Source organism: Festucalex cinctus, unplaced genomic scaffold, assembly GCF_051991245.1.
Source record: "Festucalex cinctus isolate MCC-2025b unplaced genomic scaffold, RoL_Fcin_1.0 HiC_scaffold_39, whole genome shotgun sequence".
NCBI classification, from domain to species: domain Eukaryota; kingdom Metazoa; phylum Chordata; class Actinopteri; order Syngnathiformes; family Syngnathidae; genus Festucalex; species Festucalex cinctus.
In genome coordinates this window covers 46,958-61,519 of record NW_027520286.1, presented here as the reverse complement: position 1 = coordinate 61,519, position 14,562 = coordinate 46,958, and the positions used below count along the sequence as shown (strand labels likewise).

Here is a 14,562-nt window from a genome sequence, read left to right as displayed (position 1 = left end):
ATATAACCCGTAGGCTAAAAGTCCCCCTGGTAGCCCGCGGGATTAAGTCGCCTATCGGGAATTAACCCATACCCAGGTCCAGTTTCAATGAACACCGGCATGGTTCTTCCCGGGTTTGGTGGGTCAAGCTCCCCTTCGGTCGAATTCCAGGAATTCAACCTGGAGCGAGGTCAACTTCCAGGAATGCTACCGATGGGCTAAACCTGGCCCGCGAAGCGGGCCCCAAGCGCACCGAGGCCCCGCGGAGCGGGGCCGAGAACACCGGCATGTTTCATCCCGGGTTTGGTGGGTCAAGCTCCCCTTCGGTCGAATTCCAGGAATTCAACCTGGACCGAGGTCGAATTCCAGGAATGCTACTGATGGGCTCCACATGGCCCGCGAAGCGGGCCCGAAGCGCACCGAGGCCCCGCGGAGCGGGGCCGAGAACACCGGCATGGTTCTTCCCGGGTTTGGTGGGTCAAGCTCCCCTTCGGTCGAATTCCAGGAATTCAACCTGGACCGAGGTCGAATTCCAGGAATGCTACCGATGGGCTCGACCTGGTCCGCGAAGCGGGCCCCAAGCGCACCGAGGCCCCGCGGAGCGGGGCCGAGAACACCGGCATGTTTCATCCCGGGTTTGGTGGGTCAAGCTCCCCTTCGGTCGAATTCCAGGAATTCAACCTGGACCGAGGTCGAATTCCAGGAATGCTACTGATGGGCTCCACATGGCCCGCGAAGCGGGCCCGAAGCGCACCGAGGCCCCGCGGAGCGGGGCCGAGAACACCGGCATGGTTCTTCCCGGGTTTGGTGGGTCAAGCTCCCCTTCGGTCGAATTCCAGGAATTCAACCTGGACCGAGGTCGAATTCCAGGAATGCTACCGATGGGCTCGACCTGGTCCGCGAAGCGGGCCCCAAGCGCACCGAGGCCCCGCGGAGCGGGGCCGAGAACACCGGCATGGTTCTTCCCGGGTTTGGTGGGTCAAGCTCCCCTTCGGTCGAATTCCAGGAATGCTACCGATGGGCTCCACCTGGCCCGCGAAGCGGGCCCGAAGCGCCTAAATACCCAGGTCCAGTTCCAGGAAGTGGACCTGGGTATGGGTTCAGCCAAGATGTAGTCAGATTTGACCCACACTAGCCATCCTCTACAGTTAACAGATGGTACAGCTTGACTGTGTCGAAATTGTGGAATTATATGTAGGCAACCTGGAAATTGACTTGGATGGGTTAGTTTGGGTTTTTTTTTTATGGTGGGCGTTACCGTTACACCCCCTTCGCAGTGATTGGTCAATGGCCAGTTGCAAGGCTGGGCTGAGTCTATAAAAGCAGTCGCTCTCAGTGCCGCCTTCAGAAGTCAAGCGAGCAAGGCGGAAAGCGGAAAAAAGGATGGGTCAATATCTGGGAAGTCCTCCTCCTGATTATGACCAGCAAGGCATGATATTTTCGAATAGCTTTCTTTGCATGTGCACTTGCAAAAAAAAATCATGGGGTCTCTTGACAGATGAGACACCTCCACAATGGATCCCGAGCATTGTGCTCACTGCACTGGAGCCCCAAATGAACATGGCAATGGAAACAAGTCAAGGGTAAGTTGGCAATGTCTACATCCAGCATGGCAACCTAAATTACTTAAAGATGATGTGTAATTCCTTAAAGATGACGTGAAATTCCTTAAAAATGGCGCGCAATTCCTTAAAAATGGCGCGCAATTCCTTAAAGATGACATGTAATTCCTTAAAGATGACATGCAATTCCTTAAAAATGACGCGCAATTCCTTAAAGATGACATGTAATTCCTTAAAGACGACATGTAATTCCTTAAAGACGACATGTAATTCCTTAAAGACGACATGTAATTCCTTAAAGATGACATGCAATTCCTTAAAAATGACGCGCAATTCCTTAAAGATGACATGTAATTCCTTAAAGATGACGTGTAATTCCCGGAAAGATGCGTTCATATTTGTAACTCAATCTGAGGCAAAACACTACTCAGTGAATTGCGTTTAGTTTGTTTAAACAACTTTTTCTATCTAGATTGACTTGGCGATGTTATGAGAGCGGATGGGAGTTTACACAGCACATGTGCCTCATCTACATATCTATTATGTGCCTCTTTGGAATGGTGTACCTCATCGTCATACTCATACTTTCACACTACAAAATCATAAAATAAAAGTCTGTTTGTTCAAGAAAGCTTTTCTGAGTCACGCAGTTTTTGCTTTCACCACAAGATGTCGCTTGACTGGGTAATTGTTAGTGTTTGTGTGTGGGAAGGAGGTGCCTTTGGACAATAGGAAGGTGATTGGCTGCAGTACCGTGACATCACCAACACCAGACTATTTAAGCCTGCGTTTGTCCAACCCCCATTCATTCGCATCGAAGTGTGAGGGCAAGCACAAGAAAGCGCCGCTGCAGGTTCCAAGGATGAGTGAGGTGAGTTCCTGGAAATGTGCGTGGCCTTTGGGGGAAAAGAGTCCGGTTTCAGGAATTCAAATCTCAAGCGAGTTCCCGCTCCAAGAATTCGTCCACAACCAAGGTACAGTTCTAGAAATCTACCGATAGCCGATAGCTTTTCCCTGGCCTCCGAGGCGGGCCCCTTGCGTGTTGAAGCCCCGCGAAGCGTCGCGTCGCGTGGTCGCTGCTTCGTTCCCCCGTCCGCGCCCGGTTCCTGGAATTGGACCCCCAACCAAAGTCCAGTTCCTGGAATTGGACCCTCAACCAAAGTCCAGTTCCCGGAACTGTGCGGAGCGGGACCCAAGCGTAGCTAGCCCCCGCGAGGCCCCGCGCAGCGGGGCCGAGCACACCGGCCTCGCCTATGCCCGGTTCCTGGAATTGGACCCCCAAACCCAGTCCAGTTCCTGGAATTTGACCCCAAACCAAGGTCCAGTTCCAGGAATTCTACGGAGCACTCACTCCAGCCCCCAGTAAGTTCTGTGTCGCTATTGTGGAAGACATGACCCACACCCATGTATTATACATTGTTTTTTGTTTTTGTATAGGTGGACTTGATTTGCAGCGAGGAGGAGTCCCCGGAAGAACCTTTCGAGCCTTTAACACAGGAGGTCTCAGTGCCATTAACACAGGCCTCCCCGCTGAGAACTATCAAAGACGTGAACAGGTCTGAGCAGAATGTGGGGGCTGGATGGCAACTTTCAAGGGAGCCCGGGGATCTCGTCTCTACTCCACAGTCCGAGGAAAAAAAGGTACACATTGGAGTAATTGAGGTGATATCCAGGAAGTCCCATGTCACTATTGTGGAAGTTCCCCCCATTGCCATGGCTTCCAAATTGTATTTTGTCGTTGTATAGATGTACATGACTGAAGACGAAGATGAGATGGACGTCATGGAACAAACTGTCTTTCCCTTAACACAAGAAGTCTCCCTGCCCTTAACACAGAAGGTCTCCTCCCTGCACCGGGTGAGTAGAATTCCTGGAAGTGGTTCAATCAAATGCAACACTGCTTCATGCCACCAAAATATGACTGTTTCCTTTCTGGTGACAGACAGGCAGGGAAGCTGAGGTGAAATCCAGGAAGTCCCATGTCTCCTGTTGTTAAACTTGTGACCCATAGCTATGTCTTCTATTTTGCTTTTTGTACTATAGTCTGACCTCAGTGACTGGGAAGATGCGGAACAGATATTGGAACGTGCCTTGTTGGTAAAAAAACATGTCCGGCGCTTGAAATTTGTGAGTAGAATTCCTGGAAGTAATTCTGTCATTGTAATACACCGACATGTAATATTTCTTAACCCTAACCCGCAAAATATAACACACTGTGTCCTTAGGATTGTGATCCCACTGACACTCTCAAGTCCCGCAAGAAGAAGAGGATGACGAAGATTAAGTTAAAGAAAAAGGACAAATTCCATCCAAAAAGGGAACGAAACACAGCAAAAGAGATCTCCCAAACCAAATTCAGAGCCAACAACACTTCCAGAAAAAATCAGTCATCATAATTCTGTAAGTAGACTTGGGCTGCGGAGGGGGACTCTAATGTGGAAATCCTAAAATTAAACTTTTGTCGTTTTTATGTCTTTCAGGGTCAACGAAGAATACTCAAACGCACACCACAATTTTATTCCATGGTCAAAACTCTCTTCGAAAGAGAGATCCAGGAAAAGTTGGTCCTGAAAAAAAGAATACGGGAGATTGTGGCTGAACAACCAGCATTTCGACAGCTATGCCGTGAGCTGGAACTATGTGTTGAGAACATTTGAAACCAAGTCCGAATGATGATCAAAAGATGTGGAAATTAAAGTTAATTTGGAATGTTGGAGTTCTGGTGGGTCTTCTTTCAGGTTCTTTACATTGTATGTCATAAGACAATGCTGCATGCCTCTCACAATGTGTCAGGGTCGGTGGTTCCATTTCCCGCTTAAGTCCATTTCCAGGAATCCTACCTATGGGCTAAACCTGCGTCCCGAGGTGGGTGGTTCCGTTCCCAGCCTGAGTGAGTCCATTTTCAGGAATTGAGCCCCAACCAAGGTCCAGTCCCAGGATTCAACTGATCGGCTAACCTGCCTCCGCGAAGTCCATTTCCAGGAATCCAACCCCCAACCAAGGTCCAGTTCCAGGATTGCTACCGATCGGCTAAACCTGCCCCGCGAAGCGGGGCCGAGAGCACCGGCCTGGTGGGTGGTTCCGATTCCGTCCCCCGCTTAAGTCCATTTCCAGGAATCCAACCCCCATCCAAGGTCCAGTTCCAGGATTCCTACCGATCGGCTAACCTGACCCCCAGGTCCATTTCCAGGAATCCAACCCCAACCAACCGAGGTTCATTTCCAGGATTCCTACCGATCGGCTAACCTGCCCCGCTAGGTCGAATTCCAGGAATTCAACCTCAACCGAGGTCAACTTCCAGGAATCCGACCGATGGGCTAAACCTGACCCCCAAGGTCCATTTCCAGGAATGCTACCGATGGGCTAAACCTGCCCCGCGAAGCCGGGCCGAGAGCACCGGCCGGTGGGGGGTGGTTCGAAGTCGATTTCCAGGAATGCTACCGATGGGCTAAACCTGCCCCGCGAAGCCGGGCCGAGAGCACCGGCCGGTGGGGGGTGGTTCGAAGTCGATTTCCAGGAATGCTACCGATGGGCTAAACCTGCCCCGCGAATCCGGGCCGAGAGCACCGGTCCGGGGTGGGTGGTTCCGATTCTGTCCCCCGGTTAAGTCCATTTCCAGGAAACCAACCCCAAAAAACCGAGGTTCATTTCCAGGATTCCTACCGATCGGTTAACCTGCCAGGTAGGTCGAATTCCAGGAATTCAACCTGGAGGACCGAGGTCAACTTCCATGAAAGCTACCGATGAGCTAAACCTGACCTCCGAAGTCGATTTCCAGGAATGCTACCGATGGGCTAAACCTGCCCCGCGAAGCCGGGCCGGGAGTACCGGCCGGTGGGGGGTGGTTCGAAGTCGATTTCCAGGAATGCTACCGATGGGCTAAACCTGCCCCGCGAATCCGGGCCGAGAGCACCGGCCGGTGGTGGGTGGTTCGAAGTCGATTTCCAGGAATGCTACCGATGGGCTAAACCTGCCCCGCGAATCCGGGCCGAGAGCACCGGTCCGGGGTGGGTGGTTCCGATTCTGTCCCCCGGTTAAGTCCATTTCCAGGAAACCAACCCCAAACAACCGAGGTTCATTTCCAGGATTCCTACCGATCGGTTAACCTGCCAGGTAGGTCGAATTCCAGGAATTCAACCTGGAGGACCGAGGTCAACTTCCATGAAAGCTACCGATGGGCTAAACCTGACCTCCGAAGTCGATTTCCAGGAATGCTACCGATGGGCTAAACCTGCCCCGCGAATCCGGGCCGAGAGCACCGGCGGGTGGGGGGTGGTTCGAAGTCAATTTCCAGGAATGCTACCGATGGGCTAAACCTGCCCCGCGAATCCGGGCCGAGAGCACCGGCCCGGGGTGGGTGGTTCGAAGTCGATTTCCAGGAATGCTACCGATGGGCTAAACCTGCCCCGAGAATCCGGGCCGAGAGCACCGGTCCGGGGTGGGTGGTTCCGATTCTGTCCCCCGGTTAAGTCCATTTCCAGGAAACCAACCCCAAACAACCGAGGTTCATTTCCAGGATTCCTACCGATCGGTTAACCTGCCAGGTAGGTCGAATTCCAGGAATTCAACCTGGAGGACCGAGGTCAACTTCCATGAAAGCTACCGATGGGCTAAACCTGACCTCCGAAGTCGATTTCCAGGAATGCTACCGATGGGCTAAACCTGCCCCGCGAAGCCGGGCCGAGAGCACCGGCCGGTGGTGGGTGGTTCGAAGTCGATTTCCAGGAATGCTACCGATGGGCTAAACCTGCCCCGCGAAGCCGGGCCGAGAGCACCGGCCGGTGGTGGGTGGTTCGAAGTCGATTTCCAGGAATGCTACCGATGGGATAAACCTGCCCCGCGAAGCCGGGCCGAGAGCACCGGCCGGTGGTGGGTGGTTCGAAGTCGATTTCCAGGAATGCTACCGATGGGCTAAACCTGCCCCGCGAATCCGGGCCGAGAGCACCGGTCCGGGGTGGGTGGTTCCGATTCTGTCCCCTGGTTAAGTCCATTTCCAGGAAACCAACCCCAAACAACCGAGGTTCATTTCCAGGATTCCTACCGATCGGTTAACCTGCCAGGTAGGTCGAATTCCAGGAATTCAACCTGGAGGACCGAGGTCAACTTCCATGAAAGCTACCGATGGGCTAAACCTGACCTCCGAAGTCGATTTCCAGGAATGCTACCGATGGGCTAAACCTGCCCCGCGAAGCCGGGCCGAGAGCACCGGGCCGGGGTGGGTGGTTCGAAGTCCATTTCCAGGAAAGCTACCGATGGGCTAAACCTGCCCCGCGAAGCCGGGCCGAGAGCACCGGGCCGGGGTGGGTGGTTCGAAGTCCATTTCCAGGAAAGCTACCGATGGGCTAAACCTGCCCCGCGAAGCCGGGCCGAGAGCACCGGGCCGGGGTGGGTGGTTCCGATTCCGTCCCCCGGTTAAGTCCATTTCCAGGAAAACAACCGCAAAACAACCGAGGTTCATTTCCAGGATTCCTACCGATCGGTTAACCTGCCCACTAGGTCGAATTCCAGGAATTCAACCTGGAGGACCGAGGTTCATTTCCAGGATTGCTACCGATCGGTTAACCTGCCCGCTAGGTCGAATTCCAGGAATTCAACCTGGAGGACCGAGGTTCATTTCCAGGATTCCTACCGATCGGTTAACCTGCCCGCTAGGTCGAATTCCAGGAATTCAACCTGGAGGAACGAGGTCGAATTCCAGGAATGCGACCGATGGGCTAAACCTGGCCCTCGAAGCGGGCCCCAAGCGCACCGAGGCCCCGCGAAGCGGGGCCGAGAACACCGCCATGGTAGCACCCGGGGAGGGAGGCTCCGTTCCCGGCTTGAGTCGATTTCCAGGAATTCGACACATCCATGGTCGATTTCCAGGATTTCGACCGATGGGCTAAACCTGGCCCGCGAAGCGGGCCCCAAGCGCACCGAGGCCCCGCGAAGCGGGGCCGAGAACACCGCCATGGTAGCACCCGGGGAGGGAGGTTCCGTTTCCGGCTTGAGTCGATTTCCAGGAATTCGACACATCCAGGGTCGATTTCCAGGATTTCGACCGATGGGCTAAACCTGGCCCGCGAAGCGGGCCCCAAGCGCACCGAGGCCCCGCGAAGCGGGGCCGAGAACACCGCCATGGTAGCACCCGGAGAGGGAGGCTCCGTTTCCGGCTTGAGTCGATTTCCAGGAATTCGACACATCCAGGGTCGATTTCCAGGATTTCGACCGATGGGCTAAACCCGGCCCGCGAAGCGGGCCCCAAGCGCACCGAGGCCCCGCGAAGCGGGGCCGAGAACACCGCCATGGTAGCACCCGGGGAGGGAGGCTCCGTTCCCGGCTTGAGTCGATTTCCAGGAATTCGACACATCCAGGGTCGATTTCCAGGATTTCGACCGATGGGCAAAACCCGGCCCGCGAAGCGGGCCCCAAGCGCACCGAGGCCCCGCGAAGCGGGGCCGAGAACACCGCCATGGTAGCACCCGGGGAGGGAGGCTCCGTTCCCGGCTTGAGTCGATTTCCAGGAATTCGACACATCCAGGGTCGATTTCCAGCATTTCGACCGATGGGCTAAACCTGGCCCGCGAAGCGGGCCCCAAGCGCACCGAGGCCCCGCGAAGCGGGGCCGAGAACACCGCCATGGTAGCACCCGGAGAGGGAGGCTCCGTTTCCGGCTTGAGTCGATTTCCAGGAATTCGACACATCCAGGGTCGATTTCCAGGATTTCGACCGATGGGCTAAACCCGGCCCGCGAAGCGGGCCCCAAGCGCACCGAGGCCCCGCGAAGCGGGGCCGAGAACACCGCCATGGTAGCACCCGGGGAGGGAGGCTCCGTTCCCGGCTTGAGTCGATTTCCAGGAATTCGACACATCCAGGGTCGATTTCCAGGATTTCGACCGATGGGCAAAACCCGGCCCGCGAAGCGGGCCCCAAGCGCACCGAGGCCCCGCAAAGCGGGGCCGAGAACACCGGCCCCGACCGGCCCGACACCAGCCCCGACCGGCCCGGGTTTGGTGGGTCAAGCTCCCCTTCGGTCGAATTCCAGGAATTCAACCTGGACCAAGGTCGAATTCCAGGAATGCTACCGATGGGCACAACCTGGCCCGCACAGCGGGCCCCAAGCGCACCGAGGCCCCGCGAAGCGGGGCCGAGAACACCGGCCCCGACCGGCCCGACACCAGCCCCGACCGGCCCGGGTTTGGTGGGTCAAGCTCCCCTTCGGTCGAATTCCAGGAATTCAACCTGGAGCGAGGTCGAATTCCAGGAATGCTACCGATGGGCACAACCTGGCCCGCGCAGCGGGCCCCAAGCGCACCGAGGCCCCGCGGAGCGGGGCCGAGAGCACCGGCCCCGACCGGCCCGACACCAGCCCCGACCGGCCCGGGTTTGGTGGGTCAAGCTCCCCTTCGGTCGAATTCCAGGAATTCAACCTGGACCGAGGTCGAATTCCAGGAATGCTACCGATGGGCACAACCTGGCCCGCGCAGCGGGCCCCAAGCGCACCGAGGCCCCGCGAAGCGGGGCCGAGAACACCGGCCCCGACCGGCCCGACACCAGCCCCGACCGGCCCGGGTTTGGTGGGTCAAGCTCCCCTTCGGTCGAATTCCAGGAATTCAACCTGGAGCGAGGTCGAATTCCAGGAATGCTACCGATGGGCACAACCTGGCCCGCGCAGCGGGCCCCAAGCGCACCGAGGCCCCGCGGAGCGGGGCCGAGAGCACCGGCCCCGACCGGCCCGACACCGGCCCCGACCGGCCCGGGTTTGGTGGGTCAAGCTCCCCTTCGGTCGAATTCCAGGAATTCAACCTGGAGCGAGGTCGAATTCCAGGAATGCTACCGATGGGCACAACCTGGCCCGCGCAGCGGGCCCCAAGCGCACCGAGGCCCCGCGAAGCGGGGCCGAGAACACCGGCCCCGACCGGCCCGACACCAGCCCCGACCGGCCCGACACCGGCCCCGACCGGCCCGGGTTTGGTGGGTCAAGCTCCCCTTCGGTCGAATTCCAGGAATTCAACCTGGACCAAGGTCGAATTCCAGGAATGCTACCGATGGGCACAACCTGGCCCGCACAGCGGGCCCCAAGCGCACCGAGGCCCCGCGAAGCGGGGCCGAGAACACCGGCCCCGACCGGCCCGACACCAGCCCCGACCGGCCCGGGTTTGGTGGGTCAAGCTCCCCTTCGGTCGAATTCCAGGAATTCAACCTGGAGCGAGGTCGAATTCCAGGAATGCTACCGATGGGCACAACCTGGCCCGCGCAGCGGGCCCCAAGCGCACCGAGGCCCCGCGGAGCGGGGCCGAGAGCACCGGCCCCGACCGGCCCGACACCAGCCCCGACCGGCCCGGGTTTGGTGGGTCAAGCTCCCCTTCGGTCGAATTCCAGGAATTCAACCTGGACCGAGGTCGAATTCCAGGAATGCTACCGATGGGCACAACCTGGCCCGCGCAGCGGGCCCCAAGCGCACCGAGGCCCCGCGAAGCGGGGCCGAGAACACCGGCCCCGACCGGCCCGACACCAGCCCCGACCGGCCCGGGTTTGGTGGGTCAAGCTCCCCTTCGGTCGAATTCCAGGAATTCAACCTGGAGCGAGGTCGAATTCCAGGAATGCTACCGATGGGCACAACCTGGCCCGCGCAGCGGGCCCCAAGCGCACCGAGGCCCCGCGGAGCGGGGCCGAGAGCACCGGCCCCGACCGGCCCGACACCGGCCCCGACCGGCCCGGGTTTGGTGGGTCAAGCTCCCCTTCGGTCGAATTCCAGGAATTCAACCTGGAGCGAGGTCGAATTCCAGGAATGCTACCGATGGGCACAACCTGGCCCGCGCAGCGGGCCCCAAGCGCACCGAGGCCCCGCGAAGCGGGGCCGAGAACACCGGCCCCGACCGGCCCGACACCAGCCCCGACCGGCCCGACACCGGCCCCGACCGGCCCGGGTTTGGTGGGTCAAGCTCCCCTTCGGTCGAATTCCAGGAATGCTACCTGGAGCGAGGTCGAATTCCAGGAATGCTACCGATGGGCACAACCTGGCCCGCGCAGCGGGCCCCAAGCGCACCGAGGCCCCGCGGAGCGGGGCCGAGAACACCGGCCCCGACCGGCCCGACACCGGCCCCGACCGGCCCGGGTTTGGTGGGTCAAGCTCCCCTTCGGTCGATTTCCAGGAATTCAACCTGGAGCGAGGTCGAATTCCAGGAATGCTACCGATGGGCACAACCTGGCCCGCGCAGCGGGCCCCAAGCGCACCGAGGCCCCGCGGAGCGGGGCCGAGAACACCGGCCCCGACCGGCCCGACACCGGCCCCGACCGGCCCGGGTTTGGTGGGTCAAGCTCCCCTTCGGTCGAATTCCAGGAATTCAACCTGGACCGAGGTCGAATTCCAGGAATGCTACCGATGGGCACAACCTGGCCCGCGCAGCGGGCCCCAAGCGCACCGAGGCCCCGCGGAGCGGGGCCGAGAACACCGGCCCCGACCGGCCCGACACCGGCCCCGACCGGCCCGGGTTTGGTGGGTCAAGCTCCCCTTCGGTCGAATTCCAGGAATTCAACCTGGAGCGAGGTCGAATTCCAGGAATGCTACCGATGGGCACAACCTGGCCCGCGCAGCGGGCCCCAAGCGCACCGAGGCCCCGCGAAGCGGGGCCGAGAACACCGGCCCCGACCGGCCCGACACCAGCCCCGACCGGCCCGGGTTTGGTGGGTCAAGCTCCCCTTCGGTCGAATTCCAGGAATTCAACCTGGAGCGAGGTCGAATTCCAGGAATGCTACCGATGGGCACAACCTGGCCCGCGCAGCGGGCCCCAAGCGCACCGAGGCCCCGCGGAGCGGGGCCGAGATCACCGGCCCCGACCGGCCCGACACCGGCCCCGACCGGCCCGGGTTTGGTGGGTCAAGCTCCCCTTCGGTCGAATTCCAGGAATTCAACCTGGACCGAGGTCGAATTCCAGGAATGCTACCGATGGGCACAACCTGGCCCGCGCAGCGGGCCCCAAGCGCACCGAGGCCCCGCGAAGCGGGGCCGAGAACACCGGCCCCGACCGGCCCGACACCAGCCCCGACCGGCCCGGGTTTGGTGGGTCAAGCTCCCCTTCGGTCGAATTCCAGGAATTCAACCTGGAGCGAGGTCGAATTCCAGGAATGCTACCGATGGGCACAACCTGGCCCGCGCAGCGGGCCCCAAGCGCACCGAGGCCCCGCGAAGCGGGGCCGAGAACACCGGCCCCGACCGGCCCGACACCAGCCCCGACCGGCCCGGGTTTGGTGGGTCAAGCTCCCCTTCGGTCGAATTCCAGGTATTCAACCTGGAGCGAGGTCGAATTCCAGGAATGCTACCGATGGGCACAACCTGGCCCGCGCAGCGGGCCCCAAGCGCACCGAGGCCCCGCGGAGCGGGGCCGAGAGCACCGGCCCCGACCGGCCCGACACCGGCCCCGACCGGCCCGGGTTTGGTGGGTCAAGCTCCCCTTCGGTCGAATTCCAGGAATGCTACCTGGAGCGAGGTCGAATTCCAGGAATGCTACCGATGGGCACAACCTGGCCCGCGCAGCGGGCCCCAAGCGCACCGAGGCCCCGCGAAGCGGGGCCGAGAACACCGGCCCCGACCGGCCCGACACCAGCCCCGACCGGCCCGGGTTTGGTGGGTCAAGCTCCCCTTCGGTCGAATTCCAGGAATTCAACCTGGAGCGAGGTCGAATTCCAGGAATGCTACCGATGGGCACAACCTGGCCCGCGCAGCGGGCCCCAAGCGCACCGAGGCCCCGCGGAGCGGGGCCGAGAACACCGGCCCCGACCGGCCCGACACCGGCCCCGACCGGCCCGGGTTTGGTGGGTCAAGCTCCCCTTCGGTCGAATTCCAGGAATTCAACCTGGACCGAGGTCGAATTCCAGGAATGCTACCGATGGGCACAACCTGGCCCGCGCAGCGGGCCCCAAGCGCACCGAGGCCCCGCGAAGCGGGGCCGAGAACACCGGCCCCGACCGGCCCGACACCAGCCCCGACCGGCCCGACACCGGCCCCGACCGGCCCGGGTTTGGTGGGTCAAGCTCCCCTTCGGTCGAATTCCAGGAATGCTACCTGGAGCGAGGTCGAATTCCAGGAATGCTACCGATGGGCACAACCTGGCCCGCGCAGCGGGCCCCAAGCGCACCGAGGCCCCGCGGAGCGGGGCCGAGAACACCGGCCCCGACCGGCCCGACACCGGCCCCGACCGGCCCGGGTTTGGTGGGTCAAGCTCCCCTTCGGTCGATTTCCAGGAATTCAACCTGGAGCGAGGTCGAATTCCAGGAATGCTACCGATGGGCACAACCTGGCCCGCGCAGCGGGCCCCAAGCGCACCGAGGCCCCGCGGAGCGGGGCCGAGAACACCGGCCCCGACCGGCCCGACACCGGCCCCGACCGGCCCGGGTTTGGTGGGTCAAGCTCCCCTTCGGTCGAATTCCAGGAATTCAACCTGGACCGAGGTCGAATTCCAGGAATGCTACCGATGGGCACAACCTGGCCCGCGCAGCGGGCCCCAAGCGCACCGAGGCCCCGCGGAGCGGGGCCGAGAACACCGGCCCCGACCGGCCCGACACCGGCCCCGACCGGCCCGGGTTTGGTGGGTCAAGCTCCCCTTCGGTCGAATTCCAGGAATTCAACCTGGAGCGAGGTCGAATTCCAGGAATGCTACCGATGGGCACAACCTGGCCCGCGCAGCGGGCCCCAAGCGCACCGAGGCCCCGCGAAGCGGGGCCGAGAACACCGGCCCCGACCGGCCCGACACCAGCCCCGACCGGCCCGGGTTTGGTGGGTCAAGCTCCCCTTCGGTCGAATTCCAGGAATTCAACCTGGAGCGAGGTCGAATTCCAGGAATGCTACCGATGGGCACAACCTGGCCCGCGCAGCGGGCCCCAAGCGCACCGAGGCCCCGCGGAGCGGGGCCGAGAGCACCGGCCCCGACCGGCCCGACACCGGCCCCGACCGGCCCGGGTTTGGTGGGTCAAGCTCCCCTTCGGTCGAATTCCAGGAATTCAACCTGGACCGAGGTCGAATTCCAGGAATGCTACCGATGGGCACAACCTGGCCCGCGCAGCGGGCCCCAAGCGCACCGAGGCCCCGCGAAGCGGGGCCGAGAACACCGGCCCCGACCGGCCCGACACCAGCCCCGACCGGCCCGGGTTTGGTGGGTCAAGCTCCCCTTCGGTCGAATTCCAGGAATTCAACCTGGAGCGAGGTCGAATTCCAGGAATGCTACCGATGGGCACAACCTGGCCCGCGCAGCGGGCCCCAAGCGCACCGAGGCCCCGCGAAGCGGGGCCGAGAACACCGGCCCCGACCGGCCCGACACCAGCCCCGACCGGCCCGGGTTTGGTGGGTCAAGCTCCCCTTCGGTCGAATTCCAGGTATTCAACCTGGAGCGAGGTCGAATTCCAGGAATGCTACCGATGGGCACAACCTGGCCCGCGCAGCGGGCCCCAAGCGCACCGAGGCCCCGCGGAGCGGGGCCGAGAGCACCGGCCCCGACCGGCCCGACACCGGCCCCGACCGGCCCGGGTTTGGTGGGTCAAGCTCCCCTTCGGTCGAATTCCAGGAATGCTACCTGGAGCGAGGTCGAATTCCAGGAATGCTACCGATGGGCACAACCTGGCCCGCGCAGCGGGCCCCAAGCGCACCGAGGCCCCGCGAAGCGGGGCCGAGAACACCGGCCCCGACCGGCCCGACACCAGCCCCGACCGGCCCGGGTTTGGTGGGTCAAGCTCCCCTTCGGTCGAATTCCAGGAATTCAACCTGGAGCGAGGTCGAATTCCAGGAATGCTACCGATGGGCACAACCTGGCCCGCGCAGCGGGCCCCAAGCGCACCGAGGCCCCGCGGAGCGGGGCCGAGAACACCGGCCCCGACCGGCCCGACACCGGCCCCGACCGGCCCGGGTTTGGTGGGTCAAGCTCCCCTTCGGTCGAATTCCAGGAATTCAACCTGGACCGAGGTCGAATTCCAGGAATGCTACCGATGGGCACAACCTGGCCCGCGCAGCGGGCCCCAAGCGCACCGAGGCCCCGCGAAGCGGGGCCGA

The 14,562-nt window shown here is 61.2% G+C and overlaps 1 protein-coding gene across 2 annotated transcripts; it reads left to right on the top strand.

Annotated features, from left to right (window-relative positions):
* The first annotated feature begins 966 nt into the window (after positions 1-966).
* LOC144011107 (uncharacterized) lies at positions 967-4,254 on the top strand. 2 transcript variants are annotated; one of them, XM_077511565.1, is made up of 7 exons: positions 967-1,562; positions 2,254-2,412; positions 2,979-3,182; positions 3,288-3,398; positions 3,585-3,668; positions 3,767-3,941; positions 4,022-4,254. In XM_077511565.1, the coding sequence occupies exons 1-6, from the start codon at positions 1,494-1,496 to the stop codon at positions 3,935-3,937; spliced, it is 798 nt and encodes a 265-aa protein (XP_077367691.1). In that variant the 5' UTR covers positions 967-1,493; the 3' UTR covers positions 3,938-3,941; positions 4,022-4,254. The 2 variants fall into 2 exon arrangements, 1 of the variants encoding a protein (XP_077367691.1); XR_013281486.1 differs by lacking the exon at positions 4,022-4,254 and having other exon boundaries at positions 3,488-3,668; positions 3,767-3,808.
* The last annotated feature ends 10,308 nt before the right edge of the window (positions 4,255-14,562 follow it).